The sequence below is a fragment of the Dermochelys coriacea genome, chromosome 12 (assembly GCF_009764565.3).
Source record: "Dermochelys coriacea isolate rDerCor1 chromosome 12, rDerCor1.pri.v4, whole genome shotgun sequence".
In the NCBI taxonomy this organism is placed as follows: domain Eukaryota; kingdom Metazoa; phylum Chordata; order Testudines; family Dermochelyidae; genus Dermochelys; species Dermochelys coriacea.
This window is the reverse complement of record NC_050079.1, coordinates 41,652,075-41,675,423: the sequence shown is the minus strand read 5'-3', so window position 1 is coordinate 41,675,423 and position 23,349 is coordinate 41,652,075. Positions and strand designations below refer to the sequence as shown.

Below are 23,349 nucleotides of genomic sequence, written 5' to 3'. Positions count from 1 at the left end.
ATAAATTTGTTAGTCTCTAAGGTGCCACAAGTCCTCCTTTTCTTTTTATCTTAAAACAAGTTAGGTTCTTTCCCCCAGCTCCTATGAGAAGGCTATTCAGAATCTCATTCCTTCCATGGTTAGAAATCATCTTCTAATTTCCAACCTAAATTTATTCATGGGCAGTTTATCCCCATTTCTTCTCAGGCCAACACTATCCTTCAGTGTAAATAGATCTTCCCTCCCTGGTGTTTACCCCGATGTATTTATAGAGAGCAATCATATCCCCTCCCTGCTTTCTTTTTGATAGTCCATTGGTTTTCAACCTGTGATCTAAGATTTCCAAAGGGGTCCACACCTTAATTCAAAAATTTTCAGGGATGCACAGATGAAAAAAGGTTAAAAACCACAGGTCTAAACAAGCAAAGCGGTTTCAGTTGTTTCTGGTAAGATCATTTCTCTGTTCCCCCTGGCAGCCCTTCTCTGTAGTTTATTCCAGCGTCCACTTCCTCAAGCACAGTCTCAAGATCACATCTCTGTGTCTACAAACCACACCCATACATGATAGTTGATATTTGTAAACCTTTGGTCACAGTGACTCAGCACACTCTGGGAGACCAGGGGGCTATTAAGTGCCAAGCCTACTCATAGCCCTTTGAAGGCAAGCTTGGTAACTCTTGTGATTTTGGTGATTTGGTTAAATCTCCAGCCCCTGGAATCCTGTGACCAGGAGACAATCTCAGCTTTCATTTTTTAAAAATAGCATGTTTCTAGCACTCAGGGTTGTGGAGGAGAAACTAGAAAACCCGAGCTGAGAGTGACTGTTGGCCTACGGTTGCCAATTTTGGTGGGATGTGTTCCTGGAGATTTTACTACTTGACATCTTTAATTAAAGATTAATGTTTAATTCCTGGAGATTCCAGGCCAATCCTGGAGGGTTGGCAAACCTGTGTCAGGCTCTATACCCAGAAGGTGAATATACAGAATCAGTGTTTATTGTTGAGCCAACTTCCTCACTTTGGGGACCTGACTCCTGACCCTGCATTGCTGTGGCCAAGATGCTCCCAGATGCCACAGACTAATCACGAACCATTGGCTTGGCTTGGGCGACTGTTCCGGGGAGGAGGAGGGACATGATCTGGGCATGCCCCAGGGAAGGGGAGCCAGGAGGGGCTGCCCCAGCGGGAAGGGGAGACTCGGCCAGGTAGGGGGAAGCCCAAGGGGAAGGGGAGATGGGAGCCCGGCAGGTGGTGATGTTTGCCCGGCAAGGCCCCTCTTGCACCGGGTGCCCCGCCGGCTCCGCCCCAGCTCCCGCACTGGCCACCAGCGGGGCTTGGTGGGGGCCGGGGTCATTATAAGTGCTGCTGAGGGGCGCCCCACCTGTTCGTGCTGCAGCCCCGAGTCCAGATCACCAGTTGTTATGGCAGGGGAGCGAGGGAGCAAGGAAGCGGGGAGCTGCGGCCAGCCCGGCCTGGCCCGTGGCTTTGCTGCACTGGGACCAGGCGGGTGTGTGTCTGTCCGGGACACTCCCCGTGTAAACGGCTGCTCTGGGCACTCCGGCACTGGCTCTTTGCAGCCGCGTGTCTGCCCAGCCCGCAGCGCCCAGGTCAGATCCTGTCCTGGCCCCACTCCCTGCCCTGCCCACCCCTCCCCGGAGCCCCCCTGCGCTGCACACCGCCTCGCTCTGCCCTGCCTGGGCTCCGGTCCGTGCAGTCCCCAGGCAAAGCACATTGAAGCGGGCCGAGGAGCGCTGGCCCCAGGACACGGCAAGCCCTGCGGGGACCCTGAGCGGCTCTGGCTGGGCAGGCACCTGGCAGGGTGCTGCCCAAACCCAAGTGAGGTTTTTCATAGGAGTGGATGGGTGAGATTCTGTGGCCTGCACTGTGCAGGTGGTCGGACTAGATGATCAGAATGGTCCCTTCTGACCTTAGTATCTATGAATCTATAAAACTGCCCCCTGCATACGGGGCAGGGGCACTGGGGGGTCACTTTCCCCCCCACACTGTGAATGGTGGGTTCAGGGCTATTTCCAGTCACTGAACAGCTCCAGGCTCACAGGTTGTGTGTCTCATCCTGTAACAGCCGGGCTGGTGTCTGGTATCAGGTTTGCTCTCGATGGCAAGGGCGCATGTTCTTGTCTTTTTCCTTGTCTTATTTTTTTTTAATGGAGGTGGTGACTGTGAAATAAAGGATACACAGTTATTCCTTACTGGAGAGTAAGGTGCACTTTTCATCCAAGCTGGGCCGTTAGCATAGTACAATAATACCTAGCTCCTATTTACTCCTTCTCATAACACAAGAACAAACAAAAGGAAGTATTTCTTCATACAACCCACACTCAACCTGTGGAACTCCTTGCCAGAGGAAGTTGTGAAGGCCAAGACTATAATAGGGTTCAAAAAAGAACAAAATAAATTCATGGTGGATAGGTCAATGGCTGTTAGCCAGAATGGCAGGGATGGTGTCCCTCACCTCTGTTAGCCAGAGGCTGGGGATGGGTGACAGGATGAATCTCTTGATGATTCCCTGTTCTGTTCATTCCCTCTGGGGCACCTGGCATTGGCCACTGGTGGAAGAGAGGCTACTGGGCTAGATGGACCTTTGGTCTGACTCACTATGGCTGTTCTTATGTTCTCCATGGGCCTGGCTGTGACACAGTATCCTGACCCCTGGCTGCAGAGACATAGTGAAAACAGCTGTGGTTTCTCTCAGCCCATTACAGACATCTAAGTCTAGATCCATAAATCGATCACAAGGCGAGTATCTCACTAATCCAGGACCCTCCCTTCATGCTCTGGAATCCACATCAAACAAATCTGAGCAGAGCAGGACTGAAGTAGCTTTGTCTGGGGTCAACAGACCAGAGGCTGGGCTTGGTGGACAGGGCAATGAGTTTTGTTAGAGAGGGTTCAAATCTATAACGTAGAAGCAGTTGAGAGGTTCCCCACAGTTGGCAGTTTGTCTTTGCATTTGTCTCCCAAAGACACAGAAGTCAGTCCCACTGCCAAGGGCAAGTTATATCCCCTGCTCCAACTGCTCACCAAAGGGGTTGATCAGTTGACTTGGTCTTCACCAAGCACCCGCCTCCCCACATCTCCTCCCCTCCCAAGCACAGGCCATGCTGGCAATTGGCAACTCTGGTAGTTGCCCAGGCTGGCAGATTCCTGAGGGTACAGATTTTGGGAGCTCTCCTGGTTTCTTTCCTGGGGGGTGGTGGCTGCCCCCCAGGGAAAGAGGCAGGTGGGGCTGCCCAGGGTGGGGGAAAGGAAGAGCCCCCTGCCAGGCTCTGGGGAAGTGCTCCCTCCTCCTCCCCCTCCCCCTCCCCAGCTAGTCCCTGCCCAGGTCAGGGAACTCATGGCCATAGCTCAGACACTGAATGGCACAGGGCTGTTCCTGGTGGCTCCAGCCACTACTGGCTGCTCTGCACCTGGCTGCTATGGGCCCTGCTGCCTGGGAAGCCCCCTACCCAAGCTGCTACCTTTTGCGGCTGTCCCATGCTATGAGCCTGAAAATTAGGCCCTCCTCTGGAAAGGTGTAGGGGTGGACCCAGGAGTGGGGGTGGTTGGGACCAGGCAGGGAATGGGGAGTGGACTGGTGCTGCAGACTGCTGGGCAGACAGTGTCCAGGTCATGGTGGGGTTGAGCTGAGCGGCTCCAGGGCAGGGGGCCAGAGGAGCCTTGGCTCATCTCCAACATCAGCTTCCTTCACTTTTGCTCTCGTGCTGTGGAGTATCTCCAGCAGAAATCCCCTGACCAGGCCGACTTCCTCCTTTACAAATGCATAATCTCTTCCCTCACTTCTGCCATCTTCCTTGCTAAACAACTCTACTTCTCCAGCTGACTTGAATGCCAGGCCTGCAGTCTCAGCTGCATTTTTGCCCCCTTTGATTTACTCCTCAAATCCTTGTCTCCTGTCTCCACTTCTCTCTCTGCACAGGATCTCGCAGATTTCCTCCAAAAGAAAGCTGACAAGACACAAGGTGTCTTTCTCCCTCCCCTTGGCTTGCATTCCCCCTGCAGTTCTCGCCTCCTTCTGTCTCACACACACACACACACACACACACACACACTTGTTTGCTCTCCTCCAATTGTCCCAGTCACCCATCTCCTTATCATGCTTGCATGCACTCTCATGCTGTACCTCATTCTTCTCCTTAACCTCTCACTCTTTCCCTCAACACAAGCAGCCTTACAAACAAACTAGAAACAGAAAAACCAATATGGCACACTAACTGGATTAAACGCTGGCTAACTGATAGGTCTCAATGTATTTGTAAATGGGGAATCAGAGTGAGAACCTTTCTGGGGGGAGTGTCTCACAAGGATCAGTTCTTGGACCTATGCTATTTAACATTTTTATTAATGACCTGGAAAAAAACATAAAATCATTCAGTGAAAGTTTGCAGATCTGCCAAAAATTGGGAGAGTGGTAAATAATGAAGACAGGTCACTGACCGAATGATTTGGATAGATTGATACAAGCAAACAAGATGCGTTTTAATATGGCTGAATGTATATATCTAGGAACAAAGAATGCAGGCCACACTTACAGGATGGGAAAAACTATCCTGGGAGGCAATGACCCAAAGAGATTTGGGGATCATGATTAAGGCTACATTTTAGCCTCCACCTGGCAGCTGAGCAAGGGGGATGTCACCACTTCTGGGGAACCCCCCAAATAAGTGCCACCCAGAGCCTACCTCACCTCATCCCATGGCCCAGCCCCCTGCACCCTCCCACACCTCAAGTCTGCTGCTGGAGGGGTGTGGGGTGTGGTGGCCTGAGACTGCCCCAGCAGCGGCCAGTGCAGCTGGGGTGCAAGGGCTGCCCAAGCTGCCTTTGAGCCAGGCGCATTGGGCACTTCAGAAGTCATGGAGGTCACGGAATCCATGACCTCTGTGACAGATTTGCAGCCTTAATCGTGATGGATAATCAGTTGAACATGAGCACCCACTGTGATGCTGTGACCAAAAGGGCTAATGCGATCCTGGGATGCATAAATAGGGGAATCTTGAGTCTGAGTAGAGAGGTTATTTTACTTTTGTATTTGGCACTGGTGTGACTGCTGCTGGAATAATGCATCCAGTTCTGGTGCCCACAAGTCAAGAAGGACGTTGATAAATGGGACAGGGATCAGAGAAGATCCATGAGAAAGATTAAAGGATTAGAAAACCTGCCTGATAGGAACAGACTCAAAGAGCTCAATCTACTTAGTTTAACAAAGAGAAGGTTAAGGGCTGACTTGATTTGTCTGTAGCGTATTGTCCGCTACATGGTGGAAAAATATTGAAAAATGGGATCTTTGATCTAGCAGAGAAAGGTCTAACACAATCCAACTCATGCTGGAAGTTGAAGCTAGACAAATACAGACTGGAAATAAAAGGTGTAAACTTGTAACAGTGAGAGTAACTATCCCTGGAGGAACTTCTCAAGGGTCACGGTTCAGGATAAGATTTTTGTCATGGAGGTCATGGATTCTGTGTCTTTCAGAGACCTTTGTGACATTTTTTGCTTCAGCCCCGTGCCGGCAGGGGTCCTGGAGCTGTAAGCTGATGTCATTGGTGCTGGGAGCGGGAGCTGGAGCTGTCAGTCCCTCTGCCCCCCCCCCAGGTCCTGGTTATTTGTAGTAAAAGTCACAGACAAGTCATAACCTTCTGTGAATTTTTGTTTATTGCCAGTGACCTGTACGCGACTTTTCCTAAAAATAATAGCAACAAAATCTTAACCTTCGTCATGGTGATTTCTCCATAATTGGCAGTTTTTCCAATTGAGATTGGAAGTTTTCCCGAAGGATAGGTTGTAGGGATTATTTTAGGGCAGGTCTCTGGCCTGCGTTATGCATGAGGTCAGACTAGATGATCACAGTGGTCCCATCAGGCTTTGGAATTTATGAATCCTCCTTGGCCTTTGACACGATTGATTATGTTCCTCTCCCTGAAATCTTTCCTCTCTTGGTTCTCCTCCTATCTCTCTAATTGCTCCTTCATTGTGTTCTTCAGAGGATCCTCCTCATCCTTCCCCACTCCTCCAGCTTTCTGTGGAGGGTGCACAGGGTTCGGTCCTTGGTCCCCCTTTTCTTTTCCCTCTACCCTTTTATCTTTGAGAAATCTCATCCACAAACACACATTCAACCACCATCTTGATGCTGACAACTCAGAGCTCGCTCTCCTGTCTAAACAAAAACCTCAGCCTGTCACGCTGATACCACTGTGTGGAGGTCTAGCTGTTTGTTCTAGCTCAACATGGCTAAACCAGAGCTCTTCATCTTGCTCTTCCTGCTACTTCCTTTCTTGGTCTCTCTGGACACTACCACCTCCCTGCCTGTCACTCGGGCTGAGTAAATCTTCCCAATTCTTTGTGTGTAACATCTAAGAGCCCCTTTCCGATCCATCCACACAGTTAAAACTCTTGTCCGGGTTCTCATAAGGATTACGGCACCATCCCTCTTTGTATCCCTCCACTGGTTCCTCTTTATCAGGCTACTTGTCTTTCCTTCCAAGGCCCTTCATGGCCTGCCACCACCCAACCTGTCACCTCTCAGTCAGTATGGAAAGGCCGACTTCTGCCTCTGATCAATCAGCCAGTGGTGCCAGCCTCCAGTGCCCAGTTACATGTTCAAACCGGCACCTACAGGCTGCATGAGAGGTGCTTCCCATGAACACCCACACAGCAGTGAACTCCTTCAGAACCCACCTTTCCTGTGGTGCATATGGAACCCTGGGCTGCTGGGGCCATCACCTGTTGTGCCAACCAACATTATCTCCTTGATTCTCATGCTCCCCTGTCGGTCAGTCTCTTTCTACTTGGCTTGCAAGCTCTTTGGCACAAGGACCATCTTTTTTGCTCTGGTAGTGCAGTACCTTGGGCTCCTAGAGGATACAGTAATGCAAATACATTTCATATTTACAGGCTGTAACTTGAGGTTTGGGCCAAGGGTCTGGTATCACAGTACTGCCCTCCGAGGACCACTTTCCATGACACTTGATCCCTGGCTGACCAGGAGAGGTGGTGGCAAGTTGGACTGATGTATGAAGTTTTGCTAGACAGGGTTTTATGGGATATACTTTGTCCTCCCCTTTGCCCCCAAATCCCTCCTGCCTCGATTCAGATTTGTTGCTGAGTCTGGAGTACGGCATGTACTAGGAGCATGTGTCTGGGGAGGGTGCATGGAGGGAGGCATGTATGCAACCCCCACCCCTGCCAATTGCTGAACAGAATGTTGTATCAGCTAGGATCTGTGCACAGTTCTTAGGAACAGTAGGGGAGTCCCACATGCTAATCACACAACACTTTGTAATGCTTTGAGTGACACCTGTGGGTTTATGAAAGCTCACAGAATAGTCAGCCCCCCTGTTCTAAAGAGTCAGTTCTTGGTCACCCCAAAGGCAAGTCATAGAAAAGCTGCTCAGTTTTATGATTGGTCTCTTGGGTGTCCCTTTCTCACACAAAGAAGGAAAGAGCTCTAGCTTGCTGATGTGCTTTGCAGGAAGAAAGGCCCTGATTGTGTTGGCACACGAGGAGAAAATTCCTTCAATCATGCCATGAAAGATGCTGCTGTGGGCATGCTGCAGAAGAGAGGCTGGAGTGTCACCATTTCTGACCTATACAAGATGAAGTTTAACCCTGTGCCATCACTGGTACTGAACATCACTGCTCCCCTTAAAGTTCACTGCTCCCCTTAAAGTTCAGCATTTCCCATCTTTGTTCTTAACGCTGACCTCTGTCTCCTATCTCAGGTAAGCCAAAAGACCCCAACAACTTCAAGTATGGTCCTGAGACAACCTTAGCATGGGCAGAAGGTTGGCTGAGCAGCAACATTGTAGCAGAACAGAAGCAGCTCGAAGCTGCAGACCTTCTGATATTCCAGGTACCATCTCACCCTGCCAGAGGAAAGGGGAAAGTCCTGGGTTGAAAGAGAAGCTTTAATTGTTACCAGACACTATTCTGGAAAGTGGGAGAGGTGATCGTGTCCCTGTAAAGGGAAGGATCCATCCCTCCTGTCCCAGAGGGTGAAGCTAGCACGTATATGGGTATCTGCCTGTGGTGTGGGTAATAGAACCGAACACTGGCTTGTGGAACACCCCAGGGCAAGGCTTCAGTGGAGATGGATAGGCTCAGCCAGCTGGAATAGAGACTAGATATGGGGTAGGCTTGGCGGTTTGAGGCCCAAAGCCATTTCTCTACATCAAGGTGGACTCCATTGTAATGCAGGGCTCTATCCCTGGGTTGCTGTGCCAGAACCCCCCTGCTCAGCCCCTTGCACAGTGCTAGTTTGGGAAACTGGGGTCAGGTCCAACCTGTGTGCACAGGGGGTGAGGAAGGCTCAGGGTTGCTGGCAGGTATTGCTTGCCTGTTTGAAGCACAGATAGGAACTGAAGAGAAACAATCAAACTAAAGAGTCCCATTCAATTACATCACATGGAGGCAGATAAATACATATTGACAAATTTTATAAGTCCTTGTATACAAATACAGGAACTCTAAATACCAAGATGAGTGAGCTAGAGTGCCTGGAACCTCACAAGAGGAGAGGCAATTCTGATTTAGTCTTAAGTGGAACACAGGATCTGGTTCAAGAGGTGAATATAGCTGAACCGCTCAGTAATAGTGACCATAATGTAATTAAATTTAAGATCCTGGTAGGAGGGAAAATACCAAAGAAACCCACCACAGTAGCATTTAACTTCAAAAAGGGAAACTACACAAAAAGGAGGATGCTAGTTAAACAAATTAAAAGGAACAGTCACATGATTGCTGTATGGAAACTTTTCAAAAACACCATAATAGAGGCTCAAACTAAATGTATATCCCAAATGAAAAAAAAACAACAAGAGGACCAAAATATGCCTCCATGGCTAAACAGGGTAGAAGAGGTGGTTAGAGGCAAAGACAGCCTTTAAAAATTGGTAGTCAAATACTACTGAGAAAAACAAAGGAACAAATGGTGACAAGTCAAGTGTAAGAGTATAATTAGGCAGGCCAAAAAAGAATTTGAAGAGCAATTTGCAAAAGATGCATAAGTTAACAGCAAAATATTTAAGTACATCAGAAGCAGGAAGCTTGTCAAACAAACAGTGGGGTCTCTAGACAATCAAGGCATTAAAGGAGTACTGGAGGAAGACAAGGCCATTGTGGAGAAGCTAAATCAATTCTTTGCATTAATCTTTGCTGCAGAGGATGTGAGGGTGATTCCCACATCTGAGCCGTTCTTTTTAGAGGAACTGTCCCAGATTTTGATGTCAATAGAGGTGGTTTTGAAACAAATTGACAAATTAAGCAGTAATAAGTCTCCAGGACCAGATGGTCTTCAGAATTCTTGGGTGAAGAGCTCAAATATGAAATTGCAGAACTGGTATGTAACCTATTGCTTAAATTGGCCTCTGGACTAGATGACTGGTGGATGGCTAAGGTAATGCTGATTTTTAAAGACTCCAGAAATGATTCTGGCAATTACAAGCCAGTAAGCCTAACTTTAGTATTAGGCCAATTTGTCTGAAACTATAGTAAAGAACAGAATTATCAGACACATAGAGGAACTTGATATGTTGGGGAAGAGTCAGCACTGCTTTTGTAAAGGGAAATCATGACTCACTAATCTCTTAGAATGATTTGAGGGGAGTCAACAAACATGTGGATACAGGTGATCCTGTGGTATAGCGTACTTGGACTTTCAGAAAATTTTTGACAAGGTCCATCACCAAAGATTCTTAAGCAAATTAAACAGTCATGCGATAAGAGAGAAGATTCTCTCATGGATCAGTAACTGGTTAAAGATAAGAGTACTCGTGGCACCTTAGAGACTAACAAATTTATTTGAGCATAAGCTTTCGTGAGCTACAGCTCACTTCATCGGATGCATTCAGTGGAAAATACAGTGGGGAGATTTATATACACAGAGAACATGAAACAATGGGTGTTACCATACACACTTGTAAGGAGAGTGATCACTTAAGATGAGCTATTACCAGCAGGAGAGCAGGCGGGGGGAGGGAGAAGAAAACCTTTTGTGGTGATAATCAAGGTGGGCCATTTCCAGCAGTTGACAAGAACGTCTGAGGAACAGTGGGGGTGGGGGTGGGGGGAAATAACATGGGGAAATAGTTTTACTTTGTGTAATGACCCATCCATTCCCAGTCTCTATTCAAGCCTAAGTTAATTGTATCCAGTTTGCAAATTAATTCCAATTCAGCTGTCTCTCCTTGGAGTCTGTTATTGAAGTTTTTTTGTTGAAGAATAGCCACTCTCAGATCTGTAATCAAGTGACCAGAGAGATTGAAGTGTTCTCCAACTGGTTTTTGAATGTTATAATTCTTGACGTCTGATTTGTGTCCATTCATTCTTTTACATAGAGACTGTCCAGTTTGACCAATGTACATGGCAGAGGGGCATTGCTGGCACATGATGGCATATATCACATCGGTAGATGCGCAGGTGAACGAGCCTCTGATAGTGTGGCTGATGTGATTAGGCCCTATGATGGTGTCCCCTGAATAGATATGTGGACAGAGTTGGCAACGGGCTTTGTTGCAAGGATAGGTTCCTGGGTTAGTGGTTCTGTTGTGTGGTGTGTGGTTGCTGGTGAGTATTTGCTTCAGATTGGGGGGCTGTCTGTAAGCAAGGACTGGTCTGTCTCCCAAGATCTGTGAGAGTGATGGGTCATCCTTCAGGATGGGTTGTAGATCCTTGATGATGCGTTGGAGAGGTTTTAGTTGGGGGCTGAAGGTGATGGCTAGTGGCGTTCTGTTGTTTTCTTTGTTGGGCCTGTCCTGTAGTAGGTGACTTCTGGGTACTCTTCTGGCTCTGTCAATCTGTTTCTTCACTTCAGCAGGTGGGTATTATAGTTGTAGGAATACATGATAGAGATCTTGTAGGTGTTTGTCTCTGTCTGAGGGGTTGGAGCAAATGCGGTTATATCGTAGCGCTTGGCTGTAGACAATGGATCGAGTGGTATGATCTGGATGAAAGCTAGAGGCATGTAGGTAGGAATAGCGGTCAGTAGGTTTCCGATATAGGGTGGTGTTTATGTGACCATCGCTTATTAGCATCATAGTGTCCAGGAAGTGGATCTCTTGTGTGGACTGGTCCAGGCTGAGGTTGATGGTGGGATGGAAATTGTTGAAATCATGGTGGAATTCCTCAAGAGCTTCTTTTCCATGGGTCCAGATGATGAAGATTGTCATCAATGTAGCGCAAGTAGAGTAGGGGCATTAGGGGACGAGAGCTGAGGAAGCGTTGTTCTAAGTCAGCCATAAAAACGTTGGCATACTGTGGGGCCATGCGGGTACCCATCGCAGTGCCGCTGATTTGAAGGTATACGTTGTCACCAAATGTGAAATAGTTGTGGGTCAGGACAAAGTCACAAAGTTCAGCCACCAGGTTAGCCGTGACAGTATCGGGGATACTGTTCCTGACGGCTTGTAGTCCATCTTTGTGTGGAATATTGGTGTAGAGGCTTCTACATCCATAGTGGCTAGGATGGTGTTTTTAGGAAGATCACCAATGGACTGTAGTTTCCTCAGGAAATCGGTGGTGTCTCGAAGATAGCTGGGAGTGCTGGTAACGAAGGGCCTGAGGAGGGAGTCTACATAGCCAGACAATCCTGCTGTCAGGGTGCCAATGCCTGAGATGATGGGGCATCCAGGATTTCCAGGTTTATGGATCTTGGGTAGCAGATAGAATACCTACTACAGGACAGGCCCAACAAAGAAAACAACAGAACGCCACTAGCCATCACCTTCAGCCCCCAACTAAAACCTCTCCAACGCATCATCAAGGATCTACAACCTATCCTGAAGGACGAGCCATCGCTCTCTCAGATCTTGGGAGACAGACCAGTCCTTGCTTACAGACAGCCCCCCAATCTGAAGCAAATACTCACCAGCAACCACACACCACACAACAGAACCACTAACCCAGGAACCTATCCTTGCAACAAAGCCCGTTGCCAACTCTGTCCACATATCTATTCAGGGGATACCATCATAGGGCCTAATCACATCAGCCACACTATCAGAGGCTCCTTCACCTGCGCATCTACCAATGTGATATATGCCATCATGTGCCAGCAATGCCCCTCTGCCATGTACATTGGCCAAACTGGACAGTCTCTACGTAAAAGAATGAATGGACACAAATCAGACGTCAAGAATTATAACATTCAAAAACCAGTTGGAGAACACTTCAATCTCTCTGGTCACTCGATCACAGACCTAAGACTGGCTATACTTCAACAAAAAAGCTTCAAAAACAGACTCCAACGAGAGACTGCTGAATTGGAATTAATTTGCAAACTGGATACAATTAACTTAGGCTTGAATAGAGACTGGGAATGGATGGGTCATTACACAAAGTAAAACTATTTCCCCATGGTATTTCTCCCTCCCACCCCACCCCCCACTGTTCCTCTGATATTCTTGTTAACTGCTGGAATTAGCCTACCTTGCTTGTCACCATGAAAGGTTTTCCTCCTTTCCCCCCCCTGCTGCTGGTGATGGCTTATCTTAAGTGATCACTCTCCTTACAGTGTGTATGATAAACCCATTGTTTCATGTTCTCTGTGTGTGTGTATATAAATCTCCCCACTGTATTTTCCACTGAATGCATCCGATGAAGTGAGCTGTAGCTCACGAAAGCTTATGCTCTAATAAATTTGTTAGTCTCTAAGGTGCCACAAGTACTCCTTTTCTAAATAAAGACGTTTCCTATTGGAACTGCTTATTTTATATATCTCTGCCCTTGTATTCAGTGGGTGACCTTCAGGCCTGGACAACCCCTGAACTGAGTTATTGCACCCGCCCCCGAGATCTCTACCAATCTGACCTGGGGGGAAATTCCTTCCCAACGCAGATATGGTGATCTGTTTGACCTGAGAACGGGTGTGAGACCCACCAGCGAGACACCTTGGAAAGAATTCTCTGTAGTAACTCCGAGTCTTCCCCTCAAGTGTCTAGGGTTGCCAACTTTCTAATCGCACAAAACCGAATACCCTAGTCATGCCCCTTCCCTGAGGCCCTTTCCCCAAGGCCCCGGCTCCCACACACTACATTTCCCCTTCCCTCGGTGGCTCGCTCTCCCCCATCCTTTTAGAAACTCTCCTTCTTTGTTTTGGAGGGAAGTCCCTGTTCTACTGTCTAAATTTATGATCCTGCTACTTGCAAGGAAGGTTTCCATTGGGTTTAGAGACCTCTCTGATTTGTTTTGGGTCCACCATTCCAAAGAGCAGAGAAAAGCCACAGCCATCTCTACTGTTCTTTCTACATTGTCTGCTAAGTGTAGCCCTGCTGCAGGAACAGCATCACTGACAAAGCGTACAAGCTGGCTCAAGGTGCTACCTCACTCAATACCAGGAGGACAATAGGGGCAAGAATCTCCATTAGGTCACTTTTGAATAACAAAAGTTTTTCCCCCTCTCTAGCTCACCTTGTTTTCATTACATTTTGAAGATGTCACACAGCTTGGAAGATGATCTGGCTGCTGGAAGGAAAACGTTTGGCCTCTTTAACCACTAGGCTGAACCTCAGGAAGAGGACTGGCACTGCGGGCCCTGTCTCTTCCTGGTTAAGCTCTCACATTTGGTAGGGTCTGAGGGCAGTGCCAAAAGCTATTTCACAGAGCCCTTTGGGCAGTGGCTAGGCCAGGAGGAGGGTGCAGTCCTGTAAGTGCATATGTACCAGTGCAAACCTGATCATCAGTAGCCCTGGGCTGTGGTAATATGCAGGTATTATGCTCGCAAATCTCTTGGCACAATTAAGTTTCATGGATGACTGGTGAAGGGATTCCCCCTTTAATCATGATGTGTTGAAGTAGCTATTGAGCCACTTCAAGCCTGCTCTTTGGACTGATAAAAGAAGTGGAGTGTATCCCTGGCCCACATTTAGAATTTGCTAGTGGGAGAAGGGTCACTCCTTTTACATTAGAGGAGCCTACTTCCACGGCCTTGGTGATCTGATTCTTAGCCAAAGGGACACAGCTTCCCTCGGGGCCAGCGCAAGGTTTGAAATTATCCTCATATCACTCCTACACAGACTGGAATGTTCTGATGTGCCTTAGAGAGCACGCTGTGCAGCTCTGCTATACAAGGATAGGCCGCCCTGACTACTGGACCCTCAGACTCTCCCATCCAGGAGCTAGCGTGCCATAGCCACACCCCAAGAGCCTGGCTTCTAAAAGACTAGCCTGCAATCACTTGGCATGTAGTCCTAAAGTCCTCGACTGCAATCCAGATTTTTCTTCACTTCTAAAATACATGAGGGTCTATTTGCCCTATCCCTGGAGGGTTCCCTCACTGGATTTGGATGCGAGGCACAGGGAGATGGCTCACAAGGTGTGCAGGTCCTGGAGCCAGGTGGGTGTGCTGTCAGCAAGGCACTCTCCATGTGCAGAACAACAGGCAGAATGGCATGGGCTGCATTCCAACAGGTACCTATGTGCTGGGCACCTCCTTTTGGGAACTGTTGAAATAAGGGAGCAGCCACTGCTGCTGCCACCTCTGGCTCTGAAGGAGACCAGCACAGCTGGGCAGCTAGGAGAGGTTTAGTGTTGAGCCACTAGATGGCACATGCCAGCTGTTGGTTGGTTGGAGCTGCAGCATAGATAGAAGAGAAGTTTCAGAGTAGCAGCCGTGTTAGTCTGTATTCGCAAAAAGAAAAGGAGTACGTGTGGCACCTTAGAGACTAACAAATTTATTTGAGCATAACCTTTCGTGAGCTACAGCTCACTTCATCGGATGCATTCGGTGGAAGTGAGCTGCAGCTCACGAAAGCTTATGCTCAAATAAATTTGTTAGTCTCTAAGGTGCCACAAGTACTCCTTTTCTTTTACAGAAGAGAAGAGAGCAGTAACCCAGCCATCGCTGTAGTGATTCACTGGAGGCAGCCATTCAACTTGGGAGAAATCTGCAGGTGAGGGCTATTGGGTCCTCCAGGAAACCGCTGGTGGGTTTTTAGGCTCTAACAGGAGTAGCTGCGTGAAACACTCCTCCCCCTGCATTGGCAGAGCTTTGACTCAACACCTGAGAATCAGTTCACTCTGCAAATGAGCAATAGGAGACAAGTGGCTGGTGTGTGTGTGTGTGTGTGTGTATGTGGAGTAGCTGGGAGGGCAGTGAGGGAGAACGGACCCCAGGGCTTAGCTGACCAGCTAGAGGAAAAAGTCTGACCAAACTTGCAGTGCGGTTGGCACAAAGCAAGTTCTCTCTTTCTGCACGTCAGCTCAGAGCGGGGTCTAGCTGGCTTTTCCCAGCCCCAGTAGCCACGTGGCCTTGGTGGGATATTTTATTTTGCATTCAACATTCTAATCCCAGTGGACCCAAAGGAACCTTTGCTTCTCCACTCAGAGACCGAGTTTGATAGAGCCAGAGATGGCAGTTGACTGAACTTGAAAGAGGGCCCTTTATCCCACCCAACCTGCAGCTGTATATGATGGGGGGAGAGGCACATCTCAGGGAATACACAGCCTTTGATCAAAATCGGGGGGCGGGGAGAGCCACCTAACAGCAAAGATGATCTGAACCTAGCACTGCCCCCTTCAGGTCTCTGCCTGAGTCCTCACTAAAAGAAAAGGAGTACTTGTGGCACCTTAGAGACTAACAAATTTATTAGAGCATAAGCTTTCGTGAGCTACAGCTCACTTCATCGGATGCATTTGGTGGAAAAAACAGAGGAGAGATTTATATACACACACACAGAGAACATGAAACAATGGGTTTATCATACACACTGTAAGGAGAGTGATCACTTAAGATAAGCCATCACCAACAGCAGGGGGGGGAAGGAGGAAAACCTTTCATGGTGACAAGCAGGTAGGCTAATTCCAGCAGTTAACAAGAATATCAGAGGAACAGTGGGGGGTGGGGTGGGAGGGAGAAATACCATGGGGAAATAGTTTTACTTTGTGTAATGACTCATCCATTCCCAGTCTCTATTCAAGCCTAAGTTAATTGTATCCAGTTTGCAAATTAATTCCAATTCAGCAGTCTCTCGTTGGAGTCTGTTTTTGAAGCTTTTTTGTTGAAGTATAGCCACTCTTAGGTCTGTGATCGAGTGACCAGAGAGATTGAAGTGTTCTCCAACTGGTTTTTGAATGTTATAATTCTTGACGTCTGATTTGTGTCCATTCATTCTTTTACGTAGAGACTGTCCAGTTTGGCCAATGTACATGGCAGAGGGGCATTGCTGGCACATGATGGCATATATCACATTGGTAGATGCACAGGTGAACGAGCCTCTGATGGTGTGGCTGATGTGATTAGGCCCTATGATGGTATCCCCTGAATAGATATGTGGACAGAGTTGGCAACGGGCTTTGTTGCAAGGATAGGTTCCTGGGTTAGTGATTCTGTTGTGTGGTGTGTGGTTGCTGGTGAGTATTTGCTTCAGATTGGGGGGCTGTCTGTAAGCAAGGACTGGTCTGTCTCCCAAGATCTGTGAGAGTGATGGGTCGTCCTTCAGGATAGGTTGTAGATCCTTGATGATGCGTTGGAGAGGTTTTAGTTGGGGGCTGAAGGTGATGGCTTCACTAGGTTCATATAAATTCTGTATAAATCTGCTTAATTATGGTGAACTGCAAACATTTGATTCAGCACTAACTGGTCCTAGTGAGGAGTGAACAGTCAGATGGTTGCAGGCTGGAGCACTTATCATGCAGGGGTTGGTTGTTTCAAGGAGGTTTTGTTAGTACAAAACCCACCCGCCCTTTTCACTGTAGAGGGCTAAAGCTTCTTACTAATTCCCTGCCTGCTCCAAACAGCATCCTGAGCACTCAGCACATGCGTGGGGAAGACAGTCTGGCCCAGCCAACAGGAAAAAGGCCATATCCCTTGGTTTCCCCCCCCCACCAGGGCATTCAGAACAATCCCGTTAAACCCCAGGTTAGTTGTGAATTGCACATGATGTGCTGCAGATGCATCCTCTGACTCTCACTCTTGCTGTTTCCTGGGCAAAATCAAATACAGTGTTAGTTTAACGTCTGAGCGATCCCCTCTGCACTGCGCCTGCAGCTCCACTGCTCTATTTTCTCTGGCCTTAGTTTGTTTGAAAATTTTACCCAGCATAAACAAAAGCATCCAGAGGTGTAGGACTCTGGCTCCTGAGTTAGTCCTGTGCCTCTGACAGTGCCACCTGCTGCCATTTATCCCATGAAGGACAGGTGTTTTTTAATGTGGAAACCACTCATGGAATGAGGCTGTCTTGTCACCCATGCACAATGGCTGGCAGCGTGGGGGTGGCTGGTGGACACAGCCATGGAAAAAATAGGAAATGCTGGACACTTGAGGCACTTTGGCTCTTTCCAAGGTGACAAATGCCACAGCTCGCTCAGGTATTTTCCTTAGTTTCCAAATCATTGCAGGCCGGGGGGTATTTTTCTTTAACAAATCAAAATGCCCATGAGACTGGACTGCAGATGTGGTAAAACACTAGGCTCATCCAAAATAAACCCAAGCACCAGACCCCAAGGGAATACAGACCTGAGATGCCACATGCTTCTGGGGGCGATAATGCAACAAGAACAAAGGTCCTACTTTTCTCTGGAGAAAGGAGAATCTAATCCTTTCTTCCTGCACAGCTTCTTCCAGATCCTAAGTTGTGGCTGCTGCTGCAATACTGACCTGCTGCAATACTTACACTAAAGAGAAAGGAGGGGCCACAGCACCCAGGGCCGCTAGTCTCCCTCCCTGCATGAGCACTTATTCAGACGCTGCGGTGGCCCCAGGGAGTTAATGCAAACTTCCCACTGCTCCCTTGCTCCATGACTGCGGCAGGAGAGCTGTACGATTGTGTCCTTCTGCGGCACTTGCAGCACTTTACAAACATTACAAAATGACATGTCACAGGACCCTCAGGACACAGGTAAGTCATAGCCCATTTTACAGGTATTCAGAGTCACAGCAAGTCACAGACCAAGTACCAAGCAGTGAGCACAGCGCAGCTTTTGAGAGCTCCATTTGGATCACTTGACACTCCTCTCAAAGGCCCTGCTACAGGCAGCCTTGCAGCTTAGGCTTATTGCCAGAGCTCCTCAGTGCCACTCCAGGGCCAGGAGGAGGAGCCTGCCTGAAAGCAACACCAGGGACTTGCATGGAGGAACAAGAGCTCAAAGTACTGGGATGACTCTGTAGCGATGGGAAGTGTCCAGTGAAAGAAGTCAGCAGCTCCAAAACTGACAAATGACCTGAGCCTCTCCTGTGAGGACAGGAACGAGCCAAGCATAGGGCTTGTTGGTGCCCATCCAAGAACCCGTGGTGGTATGAAAGAGAGAGAGAACACAGAAATTGTGGATTGTCAGTTTCCAACGCACTCAGCAGCAGCCCTTGCAGGGCCTGAAAACAAAGGAATAAGCTACAAAGTGCACAACACTTCTCATAAGTCTCGCCTGGGGATCACGGCTGAAGGCCAAATACAAGGACTCTATTCTTTAAAGCTACCTGGCAATGTAAAAAAGGAGAAAAGAAACCCTATAACATTATTCTACCCCCTATAATATTTACATATTCAGCTGAGAGGGCAAGCGCTTTGTGTATCAAGTCCTGGAAGTGGCAAGGCATTCAAGAAAGGGAAGGGACAAGAGGAGAAGGGCTGGATAGTGATGGATTCCGAGATCAGTGAGGCTAGATGTGTTTTTAAAGTGCCACTGAAAGGCCATGGTATGAGCCACTGGGAGCTTTGCAAGTTCCCCTTTATGGGGACAGTGCCAGTGCAAAAGTATTATTAGCTACTTTCACCCACCAGTCCTGCAGAATGAAAGAAATTTGCAGCAAAATACTGGAGAGGATGCCATAGTTTAGGGCATCATTTTCCTATCATCTGGGATTATTCCACAATGAAAAGCACCTAGTCAGATAGAGAATTGATGCAAGGGTATATCCCCCAAATTCCTATTACCGTGAGGTTAGGAAAGCAACCTGATTTACTGAAATTAAACTGACATACTTGTTTAGAATTCTTGTGGCTATAGCTAATAAATCTACTTTATCACTAGGGTTGTGAAACAAATGTCAGCTACAGAAATGTGGCTGGTCAGAATCAAGAATTGAGAAATTGAATGATTTACCATTTATATTAGAACAACAATCGAGCTCTTTGAGAAAAGCTGGGTCAAAATGGGATGTACTGAAAAATAAATGTATATACATATTTTAACAAGTTTAACTTTGACTCATAACCTCTGAGACAAATAGTGTAAGTGGGACTACAGACCTTGCATACAATTTAAAATGTTATGTTTCAAGCGTGTTTCGCCTTGATAGGAACTTCTTTATCAAGATAAAGATTCTAGAGATAAGCTGTTAGATTTATAGCCCGATTCCAAAAGGGAAAGATGACTGTAAATGTCTTGTTTGGAGAAGAAATTGGAGGTTGTCAAGGTTCCTTCCCCACTCTGAACTCTAGGGTACAGATGGGGGAACCTGCATGAAAACCCCCCTAAGCTTATTTTTACCAGTTTAGGTTAAAACTTCCCCAAGGTACAAACTATTTTACCTTTTGTCCCTGGACCTTATTGCTGCCACCACCAAGCGTCTAACAAAAATAACAGGGAAAGAGCCCACTTGGAAACGTCTTTCCCCCAAAAATCCCCCCAAGCCCTACACCCCCTATCCTGGGAAAGGCTTGATAAAAATCCTCACCAATTTGCAAAGCTGAACACAGACCCAAACCCTTGGATCTTAAGAACGATGAAAAAGCAAACAGGTTCTTAAAAGAAGAATTTTAATGAAAGAAAAAGTAAAAGAATCACCTCTGTAAAATCAGGATGGTAAATACCTTACAGGGTAATCAGATTAAAAACACAGAGAATCTCTCTAGGCAAAACCTTAAGTTACAAAAAGACACAAAAACAGGAATATACATTCCATTCAGCACAACTTACTTTATCAGCCATTTAAACAAAACAGAATCTAACACATCTCTAACTAGATTGCTTACTGACTCTTTACAGGAGTTCTGACCTGCATTCCTGCTCTGGTCCCAGCAAAAGCAACACGCAGACAGAGAGAACCCTTTGTTCCCCCTCACCTCCAGCTTTGAAAGTATCTTGTTTCCTCATTGGTCATTTTGGTCAGGTGCCAGTGAGGTTATCTTAGCTTCTTAACCCTTTACAGGTGAAAGGGTTTTTCCTCTGGCCAGGAGGGATTTAAAGGTGTTTACCCTTCCCTTTATATTTATGACAGAGGTGATAAAGCTGATAACTAAGTTTATTTTTAATGTTGCTGCTGGCTGGATGTTGTGATTGGTTTTTAAAATAATCTGTTTTTATAGGATTTATTTTATATTGAACGTTTGGTAACACATTATTTTAAGCCCTTTCACCCAGGTAAGGTCATGCCAGTTTCCTCCAAAGTCGTCTCATGAATCTGGAGTTTGGGTTTTTTTGGGGAGGGTTGGGGGAAGATACACACACCAGTCACTGTGGTATGCAAAACACTGAATATGTGGGAGTAAGGGGCTTGGTGGCAGGGCTGGGAGGACGTAGGCAGCCACTAGAGGACGGGGGCTGGATTGGGGCAGTGTGGGAATTGGAGGTGGGCAGATTTCAGAATTGGGAAGGGGGTCCCTAACATGTTCTTGCATGAGGACCCTCTGGGGCTGTGTTATGCCACTGGCCAGCAGCCCTAACTTCAGAAGTACTTTTCTTGAACTGCTTTAATGACTGCAGTGGTAAGAAAAGCTTTAGCATAAAAAAGTGTTCATTTTACTCATTTCAAGGATGATGATGTGATTAGTGAGAACATTTTAACTATGAATTATATATAGGAAAAAGGATCTACAAAGCATTTTTAATGTTTCAGCATCTCCCTTTAATAGTGCTGTGTGTTCCTCCCACCAGGGGAAGGGGACAGTTCCTTATTCTGCATCAACAGACTTCACCTCTTGAAAAACACTCGAACTCAGAGCTTCAACTTATGTAAGGGAAAGTGCTTCTAGTTTGGTTAATCTAATCGCTAAATGGTTTGAAATACCCCAAATCAAAACCAGAACCCATCTTACAAGACCCTGGAAAATCTCAGATTTCCAATGATTTTAAAAGAAAACCCAGTTCTTTTAGTCTAACATTCCAGATTGTCAACACGAGAGCTTCCTGTCTCATAGTATTTCAAGGTAGCAATTGAAATCTTATTGTGTGCACTATGGATTAAATACATCCTTTGAGATTGCAAAGTGAAGACAATTCAAATCCACATGGGGCTAAGATGACCAATGTAGACAGCTTGAGTTGTAGGTTCCCCTCTCCAAGCTGGTGCTGTGAAGACAGTTCCTGGGCTTGGTGAAGAACTTGTGTACCCCCTGGCCAGGTACTTCGCAGACGATACAGTTATTTAGGTTAATCAAGACTAGAGGAGACTGAGGAACTCTGGAGAGACCTAGCAAAATGAGGTGATTGAATTTCATCTGCTATCATTCTGCCCAGTGTTGACAAATGTATGCAGACATGTGTGGAAGGAATACCCCTGGCGGAAGGATTACATAACAAAAGCATGAATGGTTAAGACAGTCAGTCAGGGTCTCATGTTCACTCGCCCAAAATACAAGAACAAGGGACACTCAGTCAAAGTGAAAGGCAGCAAGTTAATACCACTGATAAAAGGAAACACTTTCCCTCCCAACCCTACCATGAATAATCAACCTGTGGAACACCTTGCCATAATGTATCATTGACATCAAGGGCTTAAAAGGATTCTACAAAAGATTAGAAGTTTCTATGGCTAATGGAAACATACAGTTACATTAGTGAGGACAATTTTATAGATGTTCTAAACCTCATGTTTCTGGGTAGATGGCTAAATCAATCACTAGCAAGATTGTCAACTCCTGCAATTTTATCATGAATCTAGCAATATTTTGTGCTTTTTAAATTTCCAGCTTGTAGAATCCTATAATTAAGTGAGAATCTCAGTTTTTGTTATTTAAAAAGGTAAATTTCTGTTCCTCATGGATGCAGAGGAAAACTTGAAAATGTGACTTGAGTGAACCCTGAAGGCTCTGAAATCAAAAGGCAACCTCCCCTTTTTCAAACAATACTGGGGGGTCTAGACTCATTTTGGAAGGGTGTGGCAACACTGCAGTAGGCAGCATAGCTCACGATGTTGAAGGCCGGAAAGAACCATCAGATTGTTTCATATGCCCTCCTGTATAACACAGGCCATTACTTTTCACGCAGTTACTCCATGTTGAGCTCAGTAACTTGTGTTTGGCTAAAGCCTCACCTCCAGAAAGGCGTCTGGTCTCAATGGACGACATCAAGAGGGTAAATCCACCATTTCTCTTGGGAGTTTGTTGCAGTGGCTAATCACCCTCACCATTAAAAAATTGTGCCTTATTTGTAATTTGAATTTGTCTGGCTTCAGAATCCAGACATTGGTTCTTGGTCTGCTTCTCCCTATTAGATTAAGCGGCCTTTACCAGTACCTGGTAATTTTCTCTAAGAAGGTTCTTAGACACTAATCAAGTCACTTCTCAATCTTCTTTTTGACAAGCTAAACATACTGAGCTCTAAGCCTCTCACTGCAAGGCATTTTCTTCAGCCCTTCAGTCATTTTTTGTGTAGCTCTTTTTTATGCCCTCTCCAATTTTCCAACAGCCTTTTTAAAATGTGGACGCCAGAACTATACACAGCATTAGAGAACTGGTCTCACTAATGCCGTTTTCACAGGTAAAATCACCTTCCTAATCACTATTCCCTGTTTATACATCTAAGGATCACATTAGCTCTTTTTGCCACAGCACCAGACTGGGAGCTTCTTGGTCAGTTGCTTGTCCACTATGGGCATGCCTACGCTGGAATTAGATACCCACACCTGGCTCAGGCTTACAGGGATCAGGCTGTGGGGCTGTTTAACTGTACTGTAGACTTCTGGGCTCAGGCTGCAGCCCGAGTGCTGGGACTTAGAGCCTGGACTCCAGTGTCAGACATTGACAGTGCAATTAAACAGCCCTGTGAGCTCCAGTCAATTGCCACAGGTCAGCTGCGGGTGTCTAACTGTACTGTAGACATACCTCATGAATCCTAAATTCTTTCAGTCACTGCTTTCTAGGCTACAGGCCTCCATTCTGTTGGTACTTCCTGCATTCCTTCTTCCTAGATCAGCGGTTTTCAACCTTTGGTCCGTGGACACATGGGGGTCCACAGACTATGTCTAAGGAGTTTGTGAAAGGTTGTACTTACCATAGAACAATGGTTTTCAACCTGTAGCCTGTGGACCCCCGGAGGTCTGTAGACAATGTCTAAGATTCCCAAAGGGGTCTGCACTGCTGTTTGAAATTTTTAAGGAGTCCACAAATGAAAAAAGGTTAAAAACCACGGTCCTAGATTTATAAATGTGCAATTGGATGTAGTAAAAACACAGTTTGAATGGACCCAGATTGCGAAATAATCCAGA

The 23,349-nt window shown here is 46.7% G+C and overlaps 1 protein-coding gene across 1 annotated transcript; it reads left to right on the top strand.

The window, feature by feature from the left end:
• The first annotated feature begins 6,831 nt into the window (after positions 1-6,831).
• NQO1 (NAD(P)H quinone dehydrogenase 1) lies at positions 6,832-7,890 on the top strand. The gene is given in 3 exon segments (XM_043495110.1): positions 6,832-7,500; positions 7,503-7,661; positions 7,727-7,890. Coding segments are annotated over 3 exon segments (432 nt in total). The 5' UTR covers positions 6,832-7,391.
• Positions 7,891-23,349: the final 15,459 nt, after the last annotated feature.